This window comes from Dendropsophus ebraccatus, chromosome 1 (assembly GCF_027789765.1).
Source record: "Dendropsophus ebraccatus isolate aDenEbr1 chromosome 1, aDenEbr1.pat, whole genome shotgun sequence".
Lineage (NCBI taxonomy): Eukaryota > Metazoa > Chordata > Amphibia > Anura > Hylidae > Dendropsophus > Dendropsophus ebraccatus.
Window position 1 is genome coordinate 138,826,016 of NC_091454.1, and position 23,042 is coordinate 138,849,057.

A 23,042-nucleotide genomic window follows, 5' to 3' on the forward strand; every position below is an offset into this window, starting at 1 on the left:
CGGAAATCCACCAACATCTCCTTGGTCTTTCCAGCATTAATCCTCAGGTGGTTCCGCTGGCACCAATCAACAAAATCCCTGTTCACCTCTTTGTACTCCCTGTCGTCTTCACCTGTGATGAGGCCTACTATTGCAGAGTCAGAGTACTTTTGTAAATAGCAGGTAGGTGAGTTGTACCTGAAGTCTGCAGTGTACAGTGTGAAGAGAAAGGGAGCAAGAACTGTACCCTGAGGTGCCCCTGAATTACAGATGACAGTATCTGACACAAAGTCCCTGGCTCTCACATACTGAGGTCGATTTGAGAGGTAGTCTAGGATTTAGTTTGAGAGATGGAGATCCACTCCAACAAAGACCAGCTTGTCTCTCAGTAGCCTCGGCTGTATGGTGTTAAAAGCACTGGAGAAATCGAAGAACATTATTCTCACAGTGCTCCACGGTTTCTCCAGGTGGGAAAGGGCTTTGAGTAGAAGGTGTATGATGGCATCATCCACCCCAATGTCCGGCCGATAAGCAAACTGGAGAGGGTCAATGGCTGGGCTCACTAGAAGGCGAAGATGTGTGAAAACCAATCTCTCCAAGACCTTCATCAAGTGGGATGTCAGTGCTACAGGTCTATAGCCGTTCAGGACCCTTGGATGTGGTGTCTTTGGAACAGGTACCATACATGATTTCCACAGTTGTGGTACCATTTCTAGCTTCTCTCTGATATTTACAGGATTCTGAATTCAGGAGGTGGTGACTCACCGATAAAGCATGCCTACATGGACAAATGGGAGACTGTCTTGTCTAAATTAGTTTCCTCAGAGTCTTGGCAGATTATTTAGAGTACAGCAGCCACCTCCACAAATTTGTAACCCATACAAGGAAACCCAATATAAACTTCTTATGAAATAGTACCACACACCCAAACTTTTGAATAAGCTAAACAACTCTATTTCCCAGACTTGTTGAAGGTGTAACACACTAAAGGCTCCCTTCACCATATTTTTTGGACTTGTCTAGACATCCGAGGTTATTGGATGCAAGTTAGTACTTTCATCATGGCAGTTCTGCGTACCCAAATTGGTTTACCTACTAATCTGACGCTCCAGATCTTTACAGCAGCCAAAACCTTGATTGCTAGTTGCTTGAAAAAAACCTTGCCACCATCCCAATTGGATCTTATCTCCAAAATAAAGGAGATGAAAAAGCTATTGCACAAGGTCTGCCTACACATGTTGAATGGATTGCACCTACAGTATGTCTCTAGCACTCCCCCCTCCTCCAACCCCATCTTCCCTTTAGTGTTTCTACCCTTGTCTTCATCTTGTGTTCAAACTACATGTACCCTCGAGTTCTTGCTCTGTTTATTGCCACTTACTCTAGGGCGGTCTTACTTCTATGGTTTAAATTGCATAGGTATGTTGTTAGCTACAACACACTCTGGCTGATGACAATGTCAATTCCGTCTTATGACATTGAAATGTACTGTTATTACAAACTCTTGTTTATATATTTTTGCGTGCCTTATCCCTTTGAAAAATTCAATAAATATTACAATTTAAAAGAAAAAAAACTTTTGACATGTCTCTATGACATGTCAAAAGTTTTATATGACAGGTACACTTTAAAATTGAATGATCAGGGATTTCAATCAACATGTTACAAGTTATACTAAACCTTTTTCACTAAGATATACAGTGGTCCCTCAACATACGATATTAATTGGTTCCAGGACGACCATTGTATGTTGAAACCATTGTATGTTGGCATCAAAACTCTATGAAAAACTGGTAATTTGTTCTAATTCCCCCAAAATGAGAAAAAATGAAAGTTTTAAGTGTAACTGTCATTTCAGGGTCATTTTTCTGAAACATTAAATATCAACAGTACAAGCGATTTTAAGAAACTCTGTAATAGGTTTTATGTACTAAAAGAGTTTCCTTCTGTACTGAAAAAGCAATCTCCCAGCCTCCCCCCTCACATCAAAAGCAGCAGGATTTCTGTGTCCATTATGTGGCTATGGAGAGGGGAGGGGCTGTTAGGAGTGACTGAGCACGGAGCAGTCTTGCACAGCACAACACCCTGCAATCTTCTCTCAGTAAGTTCATAGATAAGCACTGACCTTTCTGACACCTGAATTTAGCGTTTTAGCTGCCCAGAGAGTCTACAAACAGCTGACCTTCATGTCACCTCTTCCTGCTCCCTCATCTCCCTCAGCCCCTCCCCCCTTCATAGGCTTACAATGGAGAGAGCAGAGCCCGTCTTCACTGGCTTCTCTGTAATGAAGACGTGTTTGCCTGATAATGCACAGATAAGAAGTCAGGGGGGGAGGCTGGGAGATTCCTTCTTGAGTACAGAAGGAGGCTTTTTTGGCTGATAAAACCTATTACAGAGTTTCTTAAAATCGCTTATACTACTGATTTCTGCAATAAAAAACAAACAAACATGACAGTTACGCTTTAAGGCTGGGTTCACACTATGTATATTTCAGGCAGTATTTGGTCCTCATGTCAGGTCCTCATAGCAACCAAAACCAGGAGTGGATTGAAAACACAGAAAGGATCTGTTCACACAATGTTGAAATTGAGTGGATGGCCGCCATATAACAGTAAATAACGGCCATTATTTCAATATCACAGCCGTTGTTTTAAAATAACAGCACATATTTGCCATTATATGGCGGCCATCCACTCAATTACAACATTATGTGAACAGAGCCTTTCTGTGTTTTCAATCCACTCCTGGTTTTGGTTGCTATACAGCCTCACAAATACAGCCTCAAATATACATAGTGTGAACCCAGCCTAAAGCGACGCAATCTGACCCCCAAATCACTTGTACCTTCGGATAGCTGCTCTTAATCCAAGATCTGTCCTGCTGTCCGTTTAGCAGGTGATGCAGTTTTTGTCCTTAAAAACAACGTTTAAACTGGCAGCCCCGTGCCCAAAGGGAGTATCTGTGCCCTGACTTTGCACCACCCCTCCGTCCCTCCTCCCCACCATCCTCATCCTTAGGAATGCTCCAGGCAGGTTGCCTCCTATTCCCCACCTGTGTCCGCCCGGCACATGGGCTGGATCGTTAAGCAATGTTCAGCATGGAGAAAATGTTCCAGTGGCATTCCTAATGATGAAGAAGGTGGGGGTGGGGGGGGTGATGAGATTGTGGGAAAATAAGCAGCTAACTAATATGGATACAGCAAGTCCTTACATACATCAGTCAGAAAGAGCTACAAGAGACTCTAAATTTATTTCTGTATAGAGGACTGGAGCGGTTTCTGGGCTTTGGACAGATCACATAGGGTCCCATAAAAATAAAATGAAGTCGCCCTCCACTGGTGCCCAAAGGCACAACTTATCCTGGCACAGGTACAGGACATGATGCTAGCCAGCAAACCGGTGCATGCACTTCACTAATACTGGGATTTTACCAGTAAGATGGCCACTTTCATTGGTCGATCAGCTAGGTTTTTTTTACATGTTCCGCAGATCTGGACTGTCTGTAGCATTGTATGTAGAGTCTAGTCTCAAGTTACGATGGTCCAAAAAGGAACATTGTAAGTTGAGTGATCACTGTATATGAATCTGCTCAGTTCTTCCTGCTCTATAACATGATGGTAATAGATTAGATAGCATTGTCTAGGTGACAGGTTCCCTTTCAGTTGAAAAAAAAATAGGATCCAAACACTAAACCACTAGCACTCACCTGTTACAAACAGCATACATGCGGTTTACAGTCGAGATCCGGAAAGGTTCATTTTTAGCACGGGTCAGGCTATTACTCAAAGTACCAAGTCCCATTCTTTGGTAGTCACGACAGCATGCACGTTCTGCCATATTGCCTCCTGCTTGTTTGTCAGGGGCCTTAAGGGTAGAGATGGTCAATGTGCTTCTGTCCAGGTCTTCAGACACTGCAAGATTTTTAGGTCAATGGTAAGGTAAAAGGTAACGTATACACAATAATACAATGTTAACATACGTATTTCTGAACCGAAGTGGTAAAAACAAATAATATACATACAACTAAAAACTGTAAAAGTCTTACACAATTAAATAATGTTATACATAAATATAAATATATAATATACATACATATACATATATATATATATATATATATATATATATATACATACATACATACACACACACACACACACACAGCAGTTTGCCTATACATGCCCACCTGTTTTGTCTCATGGTTTTATTATTTTATCTTATTCAAAATTATTTTATTGAACATTAGTTTTTTTTTAAAGCTTTCTGTTAAATGCGTAAAGTAAAATAAGTAAAGGCTATATCCACCTTTGGTACTAATTTTATCTATCTATCTCCAATGCCTGTAAAATATAAAAAAAAATAAAAAAGGAAAGCACATTGCAATAGGCCTTGACTGGGGACGCCGTCACAGGTTTATGCTGCCCTGTATAAGAGCAACATAAACTAATGACAGAGACCTTGCAGATTTTATAATATCTGCCTTTACCCCTTGCACCTTGAGTGCTGAGCATTAGCCCTTTTTATGATGTACACTTGCTAAGTTATCCCTAATCTTCATTAACAGCAGCCGCCCTGACCTGCTGCTTATTGATTTCAATAGCGTATATAGGAAGAAAGCTGTCAATTCGCTGTATGGAGAAAGGCAGTGCACTATATTTACGATCTAGAATATTAACAGTTTACTGTATTAAAAACTGCATTGTTTTGATGATTATAATAAAAGACGAAAATAAATAAATTACTGACATCAAAAACAATGAAGGACTCTTCAACGCAGCATAAAATCTGTTTGTATATTGTGCTGGTGCTTCCTCCCCTACACAAGATACAGGAAAAAAAACACCCACCTGAAATGTCATCTCCCTGCTGTTCTAGAGAATTCTGACTCCCTCGGGGATCCCAGGATGGGGGACTATACTTCCTGCGTGTTACATACTGTCGGCCTATTGTCTTCTTAGCATTCTTCATAAGATTTTTAGAGAGGGTCCTGGCAGAAATAATTTGCAACAAGACAGAGATTAAAAACAAATGACACACAATAAAGTAGTCTATTTGGACATTTTAATAAATAAGGACAGGTTCATACATCAGATTTTAATGACAAACAGGCACTAAGATGTGACTGTGTCTAGACCTTATGCGTCACTACAAATATCAATGCATTCCAATAGAGAAGTCAGTGCAGAATACAGAAAGGAATAACTATTTATACAAGCAAATATGTATTCTGTTGCAGAATAAGAAGGGTCCACCACAAAGCACAACTTACTTCAGAAAAGAAAAGAGACAACCACAACATAAGAACCACGCAGCATACAGAAAAGAATTTGCAGTCTGCTATTAGTCAATTAAGGAATCGGCATAGCAGCATAAATGCTAGCATTAAAGGAGCACTCTTGTGGAAAAAAAAACAAAAAAACAGTGATGGCAGGGGGTGGGAAAGCAGAATAAACAGCTATACTTACCCCTCCCTGTGTCCCCACAGTGCTGCCTTACCACTCATGGACCCTCACAGCCTCCTGCAGCTCCCACAACATCATGACCTAGCTAAGGAGGGGGAACCCAGCTGCAGTAACTGATTGGCTTAGTGGGGAGTTCCCACCTCTCTTGACGACATAGGAAATCGGGGAAAACTGGAGACCGCAATTGGTCCATGAGTAATACAGCGCTGCAGGGGTATGGGTAAGCATAGCTGCCTTATTATGTGTCCCTCCCCTCCTCCATTTCTGTGTTTTTAATTTTCGCAAGAGTTCTTTTTTAATTGAACTTAACTAATTAAACTAACAATTTAAATTTCCTGACTGTTAAACATTAGATGTAAATAATCCACATATGACCATAAGTCCAAATGACCAGCATTACTGTCCCAGAAGTCTGATGTAATCACTTCAGCCTGTAATAACCAAGTCATGGTGGTGCTCAGCATATATAGATAAGTGCATACAATATACTTAAGAAAAAAAAGATTGTGGCACTCACCCCTTGGTGTTGTCCTGCTCTTTACCGTAGACCACATGTGTTAATAAAAAAGACTGAAACCAAGTGGGGAGTGCCACAATCTTACTTTCTGAAGTATATTACAGTGGTACCTCGGTTTAAGAGTAACTTTCATTGAGATTGTTTTGCAAGAAGAGCTCACAGTTTTTCAAAATTGTGACTTTGTTTAAGAGCAATGCTTTGGTTTAAGAGCTCCCTGTACTGGGTGTGAGGGGGGGGGGGGGGGGGGGGGGGGCATGGTCTGCATAGCGGTGTCTACAGCCCTGTACTCTGACCCAGGAAGTCTCCCTCACCTTCCAAATCATAGCAGATCCACTTCAGGCTGGGGCAGACATCAGGGGACAGGACTGCGGAGGTAATCTCCCCATAGCTGTAACCCCTCTCTCCCCGGACAGAGAGTGCTGCTATACTGTGCCCACATATGTCCTGCTCATTCCCTCATCCTCCCTGCAGTCTCTGTCAACCCTTGTGTTTCCCATCCTCTCCATTACTGTACAGTAACTTATAATGACATATTCAGCTGTTTCTAAATGTTTGTTTCATTTGTTTTACCTGGTATTCAGAATAAAAAAATCATTATTTTGGGGGTGTGGAACCAATTGTCTGCATTTTAATGATTTTCTATGGGAAATAAGAGTGGATTTGGATTACAAGCATGGTACGGGAACTAATTACGCTTGTAATCCAAGGCACCACTGTATATGAAAATAATCAGTAAATTTTCCATGAGGTTTCCCAGTAGTCTACTGTGTACTGTGTTCCCCAACATCTCCTGTGAGGTAAAACAATAATGATGCATGTTGGATGTTTCTCTTCCAGTTTATTATCTGCATATCTTCTTCTCCCTGTACTGTACACATGCATGGAAAGCATCAGGTAATCTCTGCTGGTTATGAGCAATGATTCTATGTGCCTAAGCTTGATAAAACAGATTACCATCATATTCAATCAGATCTGTAAGAAAAGTTTGTGCTTTTTGGTTAACAAAAGGACTAAAAAGAACACAAGGCACTCATAGTTAAAAGATGGTGAAGTCACGAGTAAGCACTGCCCCTGCATTCTAAGGGCCCTATTCCACCAAACGATTATCGTTTGCATATCATTAACGATTAACGATCTCAAACGACCACTATTGCGAAAGACCTGAAAACGTTCACTCATTTCCATTGAACGATAATCGTTACTTATGATCGTAATTGCGATCGTTTTTTCTTCGCTATTTATTCGCTATTGCATTCGTATCTATTGCGAACGACCGAACGATGTCTTATTCAACGCGAACGATTTGCGAACGAGCAACGATAAAAATAGGTCCAGGTCTTTTAAAGCGATCAACGATTTCTCGTTCGGTCGTTAATCGTTAACTGCATTTCAACCGAACGATTATCGTTTAGATTCGAACGATTTAACGATAATCTGAACGATAATCGTCCAGTGGAATAGGGCCCTTAATTTCTATTTGCAATCAGTGACAAGTAGCTGCAGGGAGAGAAAAGTGTGGGAGTACTCTTCTCTGGAATAAAGTGGGCTTATAACTATAAGTCCACTATATTCTTACAGTGTTCTTATTAGCCAAACAACATAACATTTTTGGGCCATATAGGCTATGAGGAGCATGGACCTGTAGCAGTAATATGCTGCCCTAACAAAAAGCTGCAGCAGCATATTAGGATAAAAGACAACATATCACAGCAGCGCCAATATAAAGACTTTCCTGTACTTTTATGCTGTACAATAGCTCAAAAGATTGCTGGCAACGTAGGTGCAGTCTCCACACCAATACAGTGTTTTTGATGCCAGTTTAAAACTAGGACAGACAGGAAGCAGCTGAACACCCAGCAAGTATGGCTTGTCACCATGAAATCAGGACCAGTTGGGCATAAATGTTGGGTCTTACGTTTCCAAATGGAAGGTGCCAAGAGATAAACCCAGTGCCAGGTGGCCATGGAACACGTCACTGACATGGAGGGGGCTACAGAAAAAGACAGGGGGTCCCTATATAAATGGGGCTTATAAAGAGGATAACACCATGAGTATGACACACAACATACACACACTAAATTATTGCAAAAGAAATAACAGATTAAAAGCAAAAACAGGAAAAGAAAAAGCAATTCCACCCAGAGCAGAGGAGGCACAGAGAATGTATTCGAGTATTAGCACACCACACAACTACGATTGGAACATGATCTTGTTTGAGAATACAACCTGTAATAGTATATTATAAAGCCCAAACATTTGTAAAACCAATCCTACAATGGGATCCAAAGGAGCAGATGATAAAGTGAGGGTGTAAATTAATAATATTTGTATTTATTAACTGTGCAAAACCTCTTTTCATAAAGATGTACATATGGAAGGGACTATAGAGAAAGGTTGGTACTTTTTGGAGCACTGGACAGGCGGTGTAGCTTTTTAAAAGGAAATGGTTTTACTCACTTAATGGAGGGATTCTTGTCCTTCGTTCTAGGTTGAACAGCATGTTGCAGGGAGAGACCAACACTGAATGGGAAAGTCCCCAGCACATCCTGGGGGTACCTCAGCTTGTGCAGCTGCTTGCGGAAACCTTCAGAGATCTCAGAAGGCACTTCTTCATCAAACGCCACTCGCAACAGCTGAAACAAAAAAAAAGTAACAGACATGTAGCAATATCCACCTGAGCTGCCGTTACACGTCACTACCACTAGACAGTGAACAGAGACATAATGCTTCCTGCCTCATTCACTTTGTACTGCCAGTGCCCGACAAACAGTGACTGTTGAGCTATCCTGTGGATAGCTTATCAGTCTATTTTGGCTGGAAAACCCCTTTAAGAGCTTTATAAAAAGGCTAGAAAACATATAACCAGTGTTCCACAGTAGTGCTGCAAGGGAAATCTTACATGGCACCTTGATATAGTAATAGTCACAAAAAATAAGTTTTAAAACAAGTAGTGGCTATGTCATTATGAGTCTGTTAAATCTCATGCATCAACCAGGTGAAACTTTTATTTGCAGTACATATATTGCAATATAGTTATATTACAGTAGATTTATTGAGCCTTCAAGGGAATGTGTCAAATCAAGTTTTTGTTAACTTTTTTTAAAGAATTTTTTTTGTAATTTTTTTTTCTTCTAATTTTCCATTTTACTATCAATTAAAAAAAAAAAAAAAGTACCATAAAAATAATTTTCCATTCAAAAACAGATATCTGAGGCTCTGACCGATCGTACCAGAAAAAAAATCTTTATTCCAAAGACCGGCAAAGCATGTGGAGTAGATGAGTAACAGGCTACAGCTTTTTCGCACGTCACAGCGTACTTCGTCACAACCAGAGGGCTGTGACTTGCAAAACATCTTTAGCCTGTTACTCATCCACTCCACATGCTTTACCAGTCTTTGGTATAAAGAATTATTCTGCTACGATCGGTGCGTGCCTCTGGTATCGGTCTTTGAATGGAAAATTATTATGGAACTGTTCACACACCAGTGAAGAGCACTGGTAACATGTGGTCTTAAGGACGCAGCCCCCACTTTATTCAAGCTCTGAGAACAGATATATGGAAGTGCCATGGAAATTTAACTGGCTACATGTTCTATAAATTAATCCTCAAATCCTGAGGTTTGAGTCTCACAACTATGTCTAAAACAAAGTAAAGACTACCTATTCTGTCTGTAATGATAGGGAGGAGACTGCTGTAAAGTGATCTGTACAGAATTATAGGGAAAGGTGAACCCAGTACCCCAGCACTGCAAGTGCTAACCACTGAGCCACCGCGCTGCCCACATTTATCTCAATGGGAAAGGTCCTGTCATCTATGTCCATGGAGTTTGCCATAAAGCCCATCGCTAAATGCTGTCAAAACAGCTCAGGGAGGATGGCCGCTCACATACTTCTGTACAAAAATGGAAAAAAATACAATTGCACAATAGAAACAGATAAAAAAAAAAAGAAAATGTTTCAGATTCTAATCAGTAAAAGAAAATATAGGTGATATGTGCCTTTTAAATACTACAAGTATCCTGACAGCCCTATGGAACAAGCACTGTCAGTTGAAAATAAAGCTGCAGTTTCATATATCCATAAGAATAAAAGAACTGAATAAATCACCTGGAAGGTGCAAGAGCGCAGCTGAAGTCCTTCCTGAACATACTGGTCAAGATGAGCTGGGACACTGATTTTCTTCTCTTTTGTCAGAGATGCAACAGGGAAGGAGCGCACTACAGTCTGTTCAGCGACTACAAAAAAAAAAAAGGTAATATTTTGGTAATCATTTCTGTTTATCTACTGAGACTCAAGATATACACAGGTTTACACTGAGAATAAAAAATGTAAAGAACAAAATAAAGTCTGAGAACTTAGGGGATATTTCTACCTTTGCACTAAAAGAGTTAACACTGCAAATATACAGGATTACACACAGAATGTGAAAAAACACCACCTTGAAAAGCAATAGTGAAAAAACTAGAGGCTAGGCAGATGGTATATATTTAGTGAATAATGCTTTAAAATTAATTTAAAATCTATAAATTCAGGCTACAAAACTTCAGAGGTGCCAGTGATTATGGAATAAACAAAACCATATAATATAGCTACCCCTAAACTCACCCAATGGGTCCACTGGAGTACCCTTAAAGATGCAACGATAAGTGGTGAGGAACAGCGCTCCTTCAGCAGGAAGCAGGGGTGGACCTCCAAGACTACCACCTGAAGCTTCCTCCCGTCCATCTGGTACAAGATATACTCGAAGACCTTCCATTACCAGATCCTCACCCACTAACAATGTTGGTCGCAACAATTTTGGCTATAGAAGTTAAAAAACCAAGAACACAAATAAGGACAATGTAAAAGACATATAGGACACACGAGGTGTAACTATTAATCCAATTTAGAACCAAGATAATTTATTGAAGATATGACATGCACTGTGTAAAGGACAAATCCATATACTAACCTTCTGGATTGGTGGCAGCCTCTTACTTTCTCTGTGAACAGCATCCAAAGTCTCTATATGCATCTGAACAATGTCTACATAAAGAACAGCAAAATAAAAAGACACAAGAATCATATAATGTAGTCAGGTGCACCAACTAGCTATACACAGTACAGTAATCTGCATTAAAAAAGCTTCACTGAAAGCTAACCTTTGAGTATTACTTAAATAGAACTATATATATTGCATTTTAGTCAGGGCCACAAACTATAAAGGGTATGTACACCAAACGTTATTGCCTCTATGCCAAATTAGATAAAACTAGATAAAGCCTCAGCCATAACCTACTAAATGTAAGGTAGAAACACAGGGAAAGATAGTAAGGAGGATAACTGCATGTCAGACTAAATATGGATTGGTCTATAGTCTGTAACTATAGCTATATAGGTCCACACTATGACTGGTGGGAGATTTTTAAGGGAGTATTTACACGTACAGGATCTGCAGCAGATCTGATGGCCCAGAATTGATTTGCTTTGAATCTGCAGCTTCAAATCTGCATCATCAAATCTGCTACAGATCCTGTACGTGTGAACGTACCCTAAAGTTGATTTTTTTTTCCATCATCCAATGGGAAGCAGAAGTGTTTATATATATATATATATATATATATATATATATATATATATATATATATATGTTTTAACACACACACACACATTCATATATACATACAGTAGATGTTTCAGCGCAAATGACTATAGCAAGATCTCTCATTGCCTATGTCAGTGTAGCGTGGCAAAATTGCTCATAATTTTTGCACAAGTTGTTTTTATTTTTTTGTAGTATTTTTATTGTTCTGCAGTGGAACAGTAACATAACTACCAGAGAGGCAGATTATGCCATCAAACTGCTCGCTCTTACAGGTACGGAATTAAATAAACTTCTGGTTACCCGCAGTCAGCACTGTTCATTCAATGCATACAAATCTATGCAGCTAACAAAAAGATCAATGGAAGCGGTAGTGATCCATAGACATTAATCCTACAGGTGTTCTTATCTGTAAGGTAGGTCAGTGAACTAGAGATCTGTGGGAGAGATGTAAATCCTCAACCACTGAAACAATACATTCCAAAATAAATAAGCCCTCGGCTACTTCTGAGTGTGGGATGCCATGTAAGATGGTGGTTCTGCCGCCTCCCATGTTGCTGTAGTCTAGGTTGCTAATAGCAATATAGTATAAATAGACATGAGAGGGCATGCTGGGTAGTGATTGGCATTATATAGGTGACTGCTTAAGATTTACTAGTAGTTATTATAATGGTTATAAATAATTATATAGTTTGTACACTTGAAATATGGAACACATCCATTAAGATAAACCAAGGAAGGGAATGGATATAGGGAAGGGGTATTGATGATGGATATGGGGGGGGGGGGGGGGGGGGGGGAATCAGAAACAACATATGAATATATATTACTTCACAGAGAGACTAGTAGATACTTGGAACAAAACTTCCAGCAGATGTGGTAGGTAAATGTACAATACCTGGATTTAACCATGCTGGAGATAAACATACAACTACCCTTCGATAATAAGGAGGGAGATCCTAAAAGGGCAGATTAGATGGACCCAGTGGTCTTTTTCTGCCAATATTCTAAGTTTCTAAATGTAAACCCTTCAAACGATCTTAATCTCATATAAAAAATATATAATACATTAAAGGGTTTTTACCAAGCTTAAAGTGTACTTGTAAAAAAAATAATAAATAAAACATTTGACACGTCACAGCAACACATCAAACGTTAACATCAGTAGGGTCTTACTGCTGAGACCCCCACAGATCAGGAGAACAAGCCAGCACATTTCACTCCCCAGCTTGCAGCGTTCCCCGTCTAGGCAGTTCTATTATAAGTGCATGCTCTGCTCCACGTTCGTTCCCCTGATTGGCAGCAAAACCCCCACCGATCAAAACCTTCAACACATCCTTTTTTACTTGTCAATTGTTTTTTTTTTTTTTAATGACAGGTACACTTTATTATATATTTATATCCACTCTAAAGCTATAACAGATATGAAATGTCCTGCACTATTAGAATAATAACAGAGAGCAATGTTATAATTCATCTGTTTGATACAGTCGCGTCACTTTAAAAAATGGATAGATATGTTCTATGCCAGTTAGGTTCTTTCAGCTGTACATTGCGTGGGAGCTGCTAAAAGCTCCAGATTGATAATGAACAGTAGTGCACAGAACTATCCATGTTAACCCTTCCCTTAGAGGTAGGAGACTTCACCACACATTTACCATGACAAAATAGAGCATTGAATAGTGGTATCTGACACAAACAAACCTATTTGCTTAACCCTTAGAGGACCGGGCCAATTAAAATTTTTGCGTTCTCGTTTTTTCCTCCTTGTGCTTAAAAGGCCATAGCACTTGCTTTTTTTCACCTAGAAACCCACATGAGCCCTTATTTTTTGCGTCACAAATTGCACTTTGCAATGACAGGCTGAATTTTTTTCATAAAGTACACTGGAAAACTAGAAAAAAAAATTCAATGTGTGGTGAAATTGAAAAAAAACACACAAAAAAACGCATTTCTTTTATTTGTTTTTTTTTTTTCTGTTTTTACGCGTCTCGCCCTGGGGTAAAACTGAATTGTTATATATGTTCCTCAAGTCGTTACAATTACACTGATATGTAACATGTATAACTTTTATTGTATATGATGGCCTGTAAAAAATTCAAACCATTGTTAACAAATATATGTTCCTTAAAATCGCTCTATTCCCAGGCTTATAGCGCTTTTATCCTTTGGTCTATGGGGCTGTGTGAGGTGTCATTTTTTGCGCCATGATGTTTACTTTCTATCAGTACCTTGATTGCGCATATGCGACTTTTTGATCGCTTTTTATTACAATTTTTCTGGATTTGATGCAACCAAAAATGCGCAGTTTTGCACTTTGGGATTTTTTTACGCTTACGCCATTTACCTTGCGATATCAGGAATAAGATAAATTAATAGTTTGGGCGATAACGCACCTGGCGATAACAAACATGTTTATTTATTATTATTTATAACATGGGAAAGGGGAGTGAACTTTAATTAGGGGAGGGGGCTTTTTATTAATAAAATTTTTTTTTACTTTTACACTTTGGGGACTGGGGGACTTCTAGTATAAGCACACTGATCTCTCATTGAGATCTATCCTGTGCCGAGGCGGGATCAGCGCCATTAGGGCGCTGAGCCCGGCGGCAGCAGGATGTGTGGATCGCTCCTCCGGGACAAAGTCCCGGTGGAGCGATCCACCCCACTAGACAACAGGGATGGCTGCATTCAAGTAATCGGATACAGCTGTCAAATAATAGCTAATAGCCGCGGTCACGGGCTACATGCCGCACCCAGGACTGTGGCGGTTCAGAGCGCGGCCCACGTCCAGGGTCGCCTAAGGGTTAACAGGGTTGGAAAACATGGCCACATTTTTCCCCAGAAAGAGCGCCACTCTTGTCCTTAGTTTTGGTGTGGAAAAATTCAATGAATACTACTAAACTTTATTCTACAAAATAGACACGCTTTATATGACACATAGCCTTTTGTAAAAAGAAAGGATACTGCACCTGGGATCATCGTATGCAGGCCTTTGAGGTGATCAGATGTAACCCCACTCTCTGTACACACTTTGTCCACAAAACGGGTAATAAATCGGACAACACAATGAGCTACATCTGAACCTTCAGAATCTTCAAACCCACTTTCTGTGTCTGCACTTTCTGCAACACTGCCCGCCATGCTGAAATATTGTAAAGGAAGAAAAAAAAAAAAAGTAGCGTTATTTAACTGAATACTGTAAGGTCTGGATAAAAAATAAATACACCATACACAACAATACACAAGACAGTGGTCCCATTAGTAACCTGTTGGTAATGAAGCTGTTAGTTACACTTTCTGTATCTCCTAATCCAGCTCCCCCTCTCAGAAGGCGGTTTTTAGAGGTGTCCAATGGCAGAAGAAGATAGCTCATACGATTGGCATAGTGAATAGCCTGGCTAAACACAGTGCTCTCCTCTTTCTGAATGAGTTCTAACTGTTTTTCACGTGGAAGTGTTGGCCAAAGACGACACTGCTCAGCTGCTAACTCCAGGGCCGATCTCTCTTCTACTTCACCTTCATCCTGGTAAAACATATTTTGAGGCGTTAACATAAAGTATATCTTACTGTCCAGTCAGCACACTGATTTATTGTCATGTTTGTAGCGTAACAAAATGGAACATGATGAATTAAATACACAATTTTCAGTATACATTTTTTCACAGTAATTTAAGATATTGAAGCTGACCTGTCACTGGGTTTTAGGTGGTTTAAAGATACCTTGCATCTACAGATTAAGCTCACTAGTGCAGATAGCCGTCTTGTAATTAATATGGAGATGAGTTCCAAAAACCCTTGGGGTATTGGATGCAAAAACCCAGCTATGTACATCCCACAAATAAAAATGCACTCAGCAAATCCCATTACAAGTGAAAAATGAAGACAAATTAGTCTAGTTACCAGGTTAGATGCAGCCTCTTCAGAATTTGCATACAAAGCCCTGATGTGGTTTTGAACATCACCATAAAACATGGCTTCCCAGAACTGCATGTTGGTCCAAACTAGATGTTCTTGTACACAGCTGTATGCAAATTGTGTGATGCCAGGACTTAATTTCTGAAAAAATACAAAACGAACACAGATGATTTTAAAAAATGAACATGGCTAATGTTCAACAAACACAACATGCTGAAAATCTTACCCTGCAGAATGCAGTAACCAGAGGTAAAAGGGCTGCAGCTATAGAATGTTCATCCAGAGATGTACAATCCTAAGGAAGAAAAACAAAAAGGCCTATTACTTCTACATTTGTAGGGCTTTTAAGTTTTTCCTTGGATGTACTGCAATTTCCTAACATGCCCATACTTGGATCATGTAACAGTCAGAAATAGTGGGAATTCCAACTAGCAGGAAAATATTGGTGTCTTTTGTGTATACAAACTATAAATAGTATTTTATTTATACAACATACTATACACACTTTCCAGAAAGGGCTATATTATGTGTTTAAAGTAGAGTTTAACAACTATTCAACATTGGCCCCCTAGCTTGTCAAGGCAGGTGGGCTCACACAAGAGTGACCAGGATGTGAACCAAGTATTGTAAATATCAGTGATGCAATTTAAATTAACAAAAACCTTACAATTTTATTTCTTAGACCCTGCAGAGTGTGGTTAAATCTTTGTGTCTGTCTGCTTCGACCCCCTGTATAGACAATAAAAGTGCAAATGTTTTGCATATTTCTAGAAATCTAAACTACTGGATTTTCTGGTCCACTGGCATTTTAAAACATTAAAGTAAAATATAAAAACTGAACTCTCAGAATTCTCTCTACAACCCACTTCACACACTTATAAAAACTTTTCATGCTATCACAGCTTTCTGCTTCAGAACAATGAAAACACAAGAGCTTTGGTTGGCGATTCCAGGTTTGGAATTTGAATTAGGACTACTAATGGGCACCTGCTAGACAACTGGGCAGATGAAAGCAAACTGGAAATGAGGGAACAAAAGTAACCCACCTGCAGGCAGCAGTTCATCAGACGAACAACAAAGTCAAACTGTTGGTGATCCAACACGGCACGATTCTGCTGTACATGCAGGTTAAGCTCCTGTGTTAGACATTGCCGTGCTGCTCTCCCCTTCAGTGCTCGGAGCACAGCAGGGTGAAGCTGCAGTAAAAAAAGTTAGGATAAGTAAGATTTTTTTTATAACTTGTTTTATTAAAAAGTGAATAAAACTGTACCGTCAAAACAAATGTAAAACATTTTATTTATGAACACAACAAAATAAACCATGACATAGACAGACACAAAAGATATAAAATTGCATAATACACAACTTAATGACAAAATTAGCATTGGATAACCCTGCTGCTGTGTGTTCAAAAGTAGTAATGGTATTCCCTAGACGGTTTCATTTTTTTTCCCAACATGGGTTTCAGATATAAGCAGCACTACAAAGAATTACTTGAAATGCTTAAAATGGCTGTGTGAGACTTGACACTGCCATGTCTCTTTAAAAAGGACACGGTATAACTAATCACAGGATCTATGGACACATCAATACAAGGATTGTTATAAGAACAAACCCAAATCTTGGTTAGCATGCTGAAGCGGTTCAAGACTGCAAAACAGCTGTCCTTTTGTTTGTGGCTCCTTGGAGCCTTCACTCTCCCTAAATGTAGGGTCTCCAATAAAGTGTAGAGCTAGTGAGTGCCATCTTCTGTTGTCCATACTACCTTTACACTTTAATCAAACATTAACTGTGGAGCAAATTACCTACATAGGAATGAACAGACACATGACAAAAATGAACTGAAGACAAGAAATGATTATAGCTTCTCTTATATGAGTGACTTTTACCTTTTTTGCCTCCAACATTTTATTCTCGAAGATGTAAGAAATACAGTTCCTCACAACTTCTAGCCGCCTGTTGCTGTTAACCAGAGCACTGCCATTCCGCTCTACAATTGCTGCTACAAAGACAAACACTGGTTATAATAAACACACAGGTGGCAGAGATGTAGTAACAAGAGTAAAAGAATTTATTTTTGCAAGCCTCTTTTCTAGATCTTTACTAAATTAACATTTAATTGACAATCATACTGCATAACAAAAAGAAATGAAGACAAAATGAAAACAAAAAAAAAAAAAATGAAACAATGAAGACCTCAATGTACTCCCCCTGACTGTGTAATCACACCCTTACCTGATAGTCACTCCTATTATAAAAGTTTAAGGGAATTAATCACAACTATAATGCTGTTAGCAGCTCCTTATAGAACTGCTTAAGAGTTCTCTTACCATACTTGGTGTGCCGTCCTCCTAGTTGATATATAGGAGAAAACGTTTTATTCCAGCACATGCTGCTAGAAGAGAGGCCAGAACTAGTCATCTGGGCCGTAATTAGTTACAGATCTGTAGTTACACGCCTGTCAGCGTGCTCTGCAGGGATGACTGAAAGTTATAAAGGCCTGTAGAGCAGAGAGCACTGACAGGCAGAAAGCTGTGACTAGATTTGGGCCGGCTCTGCCCAAATGACTATTTCCCCCCTATCTCCCTGATGGGTGCCGGAATAAAACAATGTTTTCTTCTATATACCCCCTCGTGGGACAGCACACAAAGTATGAAAAGAAGACGCTTTAGCGACTCTATTAAGAGCTGCTAACAGCGTTATAGTTGTGATTAGTTCCCTCCTTTAAGTTCACAAGTATCTGACCATTAAAGGGCCATGTAAAGGAAAGATGTGCAACCTCCACTGTAATCCAATGGAGGCTGCGCACATTTCTATTACATGTAGTGGGTTACCAAAGATTACCTTACTTTCACTATTAGGAGTTGAGACTGCAACTAGTCCAGCAATGTCCGTGCTGACAGGTGCCCTTTAACTGAAATGTCAAACTATAAACCCAATAATCAGGGCACCATAAGCTACGTCATGATAGTAACATCTATTTCTTGGTTTGGCTATGGGTCCTCTAGACAAAGCAGTAAAAAGCAGCACAAAGATGGAAAAACCTACTGTAGTGTGGAAAATAGCAGCTAAGACTAAAAGAAATGACTAACCAATAGGTGGCCCGGGTGGCACCAAGCATTTCTTCTCTGACCTAACCGCAGGAGGTGCATTTTGCATCTTGGCAGCAGCCTGATCCAAGATCCATTGGATACTACTTTCATCCAGCAGGGGGAAGGACCTAGTTTGAGGTCGCAAGTAGCTACCTTCTGTTGGACGTTGAACTTTATGCATACTAACAGCAGGATAAGGGTTCTCCTAAAAGAACAAAATGAAGAACAAAATTAAGAAAAATAAGAAAAAAAAAAAAAATGTCTAAACAATGTTTCTGGTATACTGGTTATAAAATGAAGAAAACCAAATCTATGTCATCTATGAAGTTGGCCACAAAACCTAGAATAGACAATATTCCTGTGTGGACCAGAAGTCACTTTTCCTATGGATCAGTATAAGTATCAACAGATAAGTATAAACAGAAGACAGTTAGTTATGGTCGACATAGCAGACGCTGTTGGATGTGGAAAACCACATGGGCACATAGTGCGACACTATCCTATCCAGGACAAAAAGCTTCCTGCAAAAAGCAGCATCACTCACCTGATGTGTTTAAAGGGAACCTGTCACCCCCCGTGCCGGGGTGACAGGCTCCCGACCCCCCGTTAGAGCCCCCTATACTCACCTAATCCCGCCGGGTCCCGCTTCTGGATCCGGTCGGGTGATGAAGATCTCAGCCGCTGCAGCCCGGCGCGCGCGCTGAGAGATGAGTCCAACGCTCATAGAGAATGACGGAGCGCTGAACTCTCCTGTCATTCTCTATGGGTGTTGGACTCATCTCTCAGCACGCGCGCCGGGCTGCAGCGGCTGAGATCTTCATCACTCGACCACCTCCAGAAGCGGGACCCGGCGGGATTAGGTGAGTATAGGGGGCTCTAACGGGGGGTCGGGAGCCTGTCACCCCGGCACGGGGGGTGACAGGTTCCCTTTAAGAATGGTATGTTACTGCCTGGCTGGAAAAAAAACTTGGGGATGGGATCTATGGATTGTCATTAAAGACATGCAGTGGTGTATGGAGACTAAAATTCAAGCAATGCTTCATGAGAAAGAGGTGCAGGTCAATACTGGTAGGAGTAAAGGGTGTACATCAAAATACATTCCTCAGATGGGAATACTCTTAATTTGCTTTATCACTTTCAAGTTTTTATATGTCTTACAGCATAGTCATAGTACCTGTAGCTGTATCTCTGATAGATATTCTCAGGTTATGTTTGTCTGCGCTTTAGCAGCCCTGAGGCCATGTGAGTACACTACATGTGCGTATACTTATGATGTAACACGCTCACCCTAATTTGTTTATGTAATTATGTGACTTTAATACTGGGGTTTCTGCCTGTCCTTACTGGATCCTTTTTGCACTTTAATGTTATGAGATTTTTAATCATGGTAATAAAAATTATATTTTTAAAAGTTTAGCTTTGTATTGTATAATTGTTTTGTAGTAAAGCTATTACATGACATTTTGGACCAAATAGATTATGGTTAATTAATTCTGTTAAGCAGAGACCAAAATAAGTATTTAAGTGTCCATTGGAACTATTGTTTATAAATAGTCATAGTACCTGAATTAAACGCTTACTTTATGTGAGGGAACTGTAAATGCAAATCAAAATTGTCCACTCTCTAAAGTCCTAAAAAGTTAGGCAGCGCTGCACTACCAAATATTTATCTATATTGTTTGGCTGGCCAGTTATCAGCCTTAAGCTCCTTGAGTTCCTTAAGCTTCCAAATCAGACTTTCATTTAGCAATTTACAGTATGTTTTTCTTAGGCATCATGGAGCTACAGTACATACCTCGAAGACACCCTTTAAACTGTTACCTTTTGCACAAAAATGCCTGATAAATTGGGAGGAAGGCTAAAAAGGTAGTATGTCACACATATATTACCCTTGAAAAACCCATTTGGCAAAATCTGAACTTTCCATCATCAATAGCTCACCTATCCCTCTCATTATCGGAGTTTAATAATATCCAAAGGGTAGGTGATGTCATGAGCATAGCTTCCTGTTGTCATCCCCTCACCTACAAGCCAAGAATTCCTTGTACTCAGTTCTTTAAATACCTCCAAGTTTGCCAGGCGTTACAATCCAAGCTACATAATCTGGGATGGGAATCTCCCATTACTACACTTCCCCCGAAAAAATCTGGGGTCCTCAGGAATTTATACCCACACTACATACTCATCTTCTATCAGCCACAGTTAAAATGCTTCCTCTTCAAGTAGAAACAAGAGAAAATTGTTAATCCCTAGTATTACTGGAATGAGGCTCTTGAGTTACACCTTAATCTACCCCCCTCTGCTAACAAAATGATACAGCTCTGTATTATACATCAATCCTATCTGATTGCTAAGAACACTTGTCTTTAGAATGTCTGTGATGTAGAATTGGTTGGTTTCTATTCTCACTGCACTGTTGCTTTACTTGTTCAAATGTTACAGTAGTAATGCAAAAAGTCTAATTTCTGGTACATATATTTTCATGTCCACATGTGCAGCAGTCTAATGTGTACTTTCTAAAAGGATCTTTTAATTTATTCTGCAACAATGTGTACCTTCTGAGTCTATTATAAAAGATTAATGGTAATACAAATAAACAATGTCTAATTTTCTCTGCCCTCCTTTACCCATAGACTACAAATTTCCCTGCATGTTCCTGCCTACTCCATTTACTTGAGCTGTCACAATGTTGAATTATAGACATCAGCAGTCTTATTCTCTCACATACTGCCTATGGTATGAAGTGGTAGTCTAAAAGTCATGGTAACATCTACTGCCAAGACTACTGGGTAATCATGCTGGCACCTTTTAGCTACTAAATTGATTCTACAGCAACAGGATGTCAGAGCTCAATGAGACATTGCTAAGTCAGGTGAACACTTAAAGGGGTACTTCAGCATAAATCTTTTTCTTTCAAATCAACTGGTTTCAGAAGGTTGTATAGATTCCTAATTTACTTCTATTAAAAAATCTCCAGTTTTCCCATACTTATCAGCTGCTGTATGCCCTGTAGGAAGTGGTGTTTTCTTTTTAGTCTGACACAGTGCTCTCTGCTCCCACCTCTTTCCGACACAGGAACTGTCCGGAGCAGTAGCAAATCCCCACAGAAAACTTCTGCTGCTCTGGACAGTTCCTGTCTTAGACAGAGGCAGCAGAGAGCTCTCTATCAAACAGAAAATACAACAATTCCTGCAGGACATACAGCAGATGATAAGTAAGGGAAGACCTCAGATTTTAAAATAGAAGTAAATTACAAATCTATATAACGTTCTAAAACCAGTTGATGTGAAAGAAAGATTTTCCCTGGAGTACCCCTTTAAGTTTACTGATATGGCGTTTTCCTTTTACTGGAGAAAAAAAAAGTGCAAAAATAGTTATTTTTTTTTAAACTTCTCCAACATGGTCGTGGCACTAATTTAACAGGTCAAGTAATACAGTTTAATACAATTTATACAATGACATACATTCCTGTAGAGCTTCTCAGCTAGTTCTTGCACATGCTTCATTAGGTTTTTCTGACTTCCCTCCTCATACTGTAATTTCTGCACATCATAAGCAACCAGCTGTGAAGAAAAGACATAAAATAAGCAAGTGAACAAAAAACAGATCTGGTCAGAAAGTTACTATTGACTGGGGTTACACATCCTCTTGCCATGTAATTTAGTGTCTACCTCATCAAATAAATCCAGAGATCTGTATGGAGGACCTCTCTCTGTCACAAAACCAGCAAATGCCATGCCTTCCAGAACCTTGGTTAGAAAGTCATCTTCCACTAATCCACGCTGACCCAAAAATGAAGCCTGAAACATATGTACATTAATGTAAAATATCATTCACACAATAATAGACACATCACATTTTGGAATGAACCAAAAAATAACCTTATGAAATCGTATGACAGGCTCTGGATGAACTCTTATCAGCTGGAGACAACAACGATATCCTTGCAAGATCTGAGCAAAAAGGCGAAGGAACACAGCGCGTATTTCCATATCCTGTAATAAAGCAAAATAAAGAAATAAATATGTACACCGCATCTCAAGATATTATATTTTTGCACACACAAGCACAGCAGTAATCTTTGCAGCAAGGCAGAGAGGAGGCATGGCCTCCTCCAGTTCCTGATTTACCATAATTTATGCTAGCTAGCATGCATAAATCATGGCAGAAAGCTACACCTACTCAGGAGCAGGTGTAGATTTCTGCGCCTTCTGTATGGCATACACCTCATAGTAAATCTAGCAGGTTGAATGGGGGTGGGGCCTAATTTAAAACTGACATACAAGCATGTCAGTACTAATAAATGAGCCCACATTTATTACAATTCCTTTAAAGGGGTAGTGCGGCAGTAAACAATTATTCACAGAATAACACACATTACAAAGTTATACAACTTTGTAATGTATGTTATGTCTGTGAATGGCCCCCTTCCCCGTGTCCCACCACCCTCACCCGTGTACCCGGAAGTGTGGTGCGCTATACATACCCGTCAC

At 39.7% G+C, this 23,042-nt stretch overlaps 1 protein-coding gene across 3 annotated transcripts in view; it reads right to left on the minus strand.

Annotated features, from left to right (window-relative positions):
- The window catches only part of SBF1 (SET binding factor 1), an 89,985-nt gene that overhangs the window by 19,099 nt on the left and 47,844 nt on the right, over nucleotides 1-23,042 (minus strand). For all 3 annotated transcript variants that reach the window (XM_069979677.1, XM_069979669.1, XM_069979686.1), the window contains exons 11-26: nucleotides 22,431-22,544; nucleotides 22,221-22,349; nucleotides 22,014-22,112; nucleotides 18,550-18,754; nucleotides 17,347-17,459; nucleotides 16,504-16,653; nucleotides 15,684-15,752; nucleotides 15,443-15,598; nucleotides 14,809-15,065; nucleotides 14,512-14,684; nucleotides 10,910-10,983; nucleotides 10,564-10,759; nucleotides 10,066-10,193; nucleotides 8,415-8,590; nucleotides 4,826-4,965; nucleotides 3,685-3,889 (exon numbers count right to left, since the gene is read on the minus strand). In XM_069979677.1, the coding sequence (XP_069835778.1) occupies nucleotides 3,685-3,889; nucleotides 4,826-4,965; nucleotides 8,415-8,590; nucleotides 10,066-10,193; nucleotides 10,564-10,759; nucleotides 10,910-10,983; nucleotides 14,512-14,684; nucleotides 14,809-15,065; nucleotides 15,443-15,598; nucleotides 15,684-15,752; nucleotides 16,504-16,653; nucleotides 17,347-17,459; nucleotides 18,550-18,754; nucleotides 22,014-22,112; nucleotides 22,221-22,349; nucleotides 22,431-22,544 (2,384 nt within the window). The remainder of the gene's footprint in view (nucleotides 1-3,684; nucleotides 3,890-4,825; nucleotides 4,966-8,414; nucleotides 8,591-10,065; nucleotides 10,194-10,563; nucleotides 10,760-10,909; nucleotides 10,984-14,511; nucleotides 14,685-14,808; nucleotides 15,066-15,442; nucleotides 15,599-15,683; nucleotides 15,753-16,503; nucleotides 16,654-17,346; nucleotides 17,460-18,549; nucleotides 18,755-22,013; nucleotides 22,113-22,220; nucleotides 22,350-22,430; nucleotides 22,545-23,042) is intronic.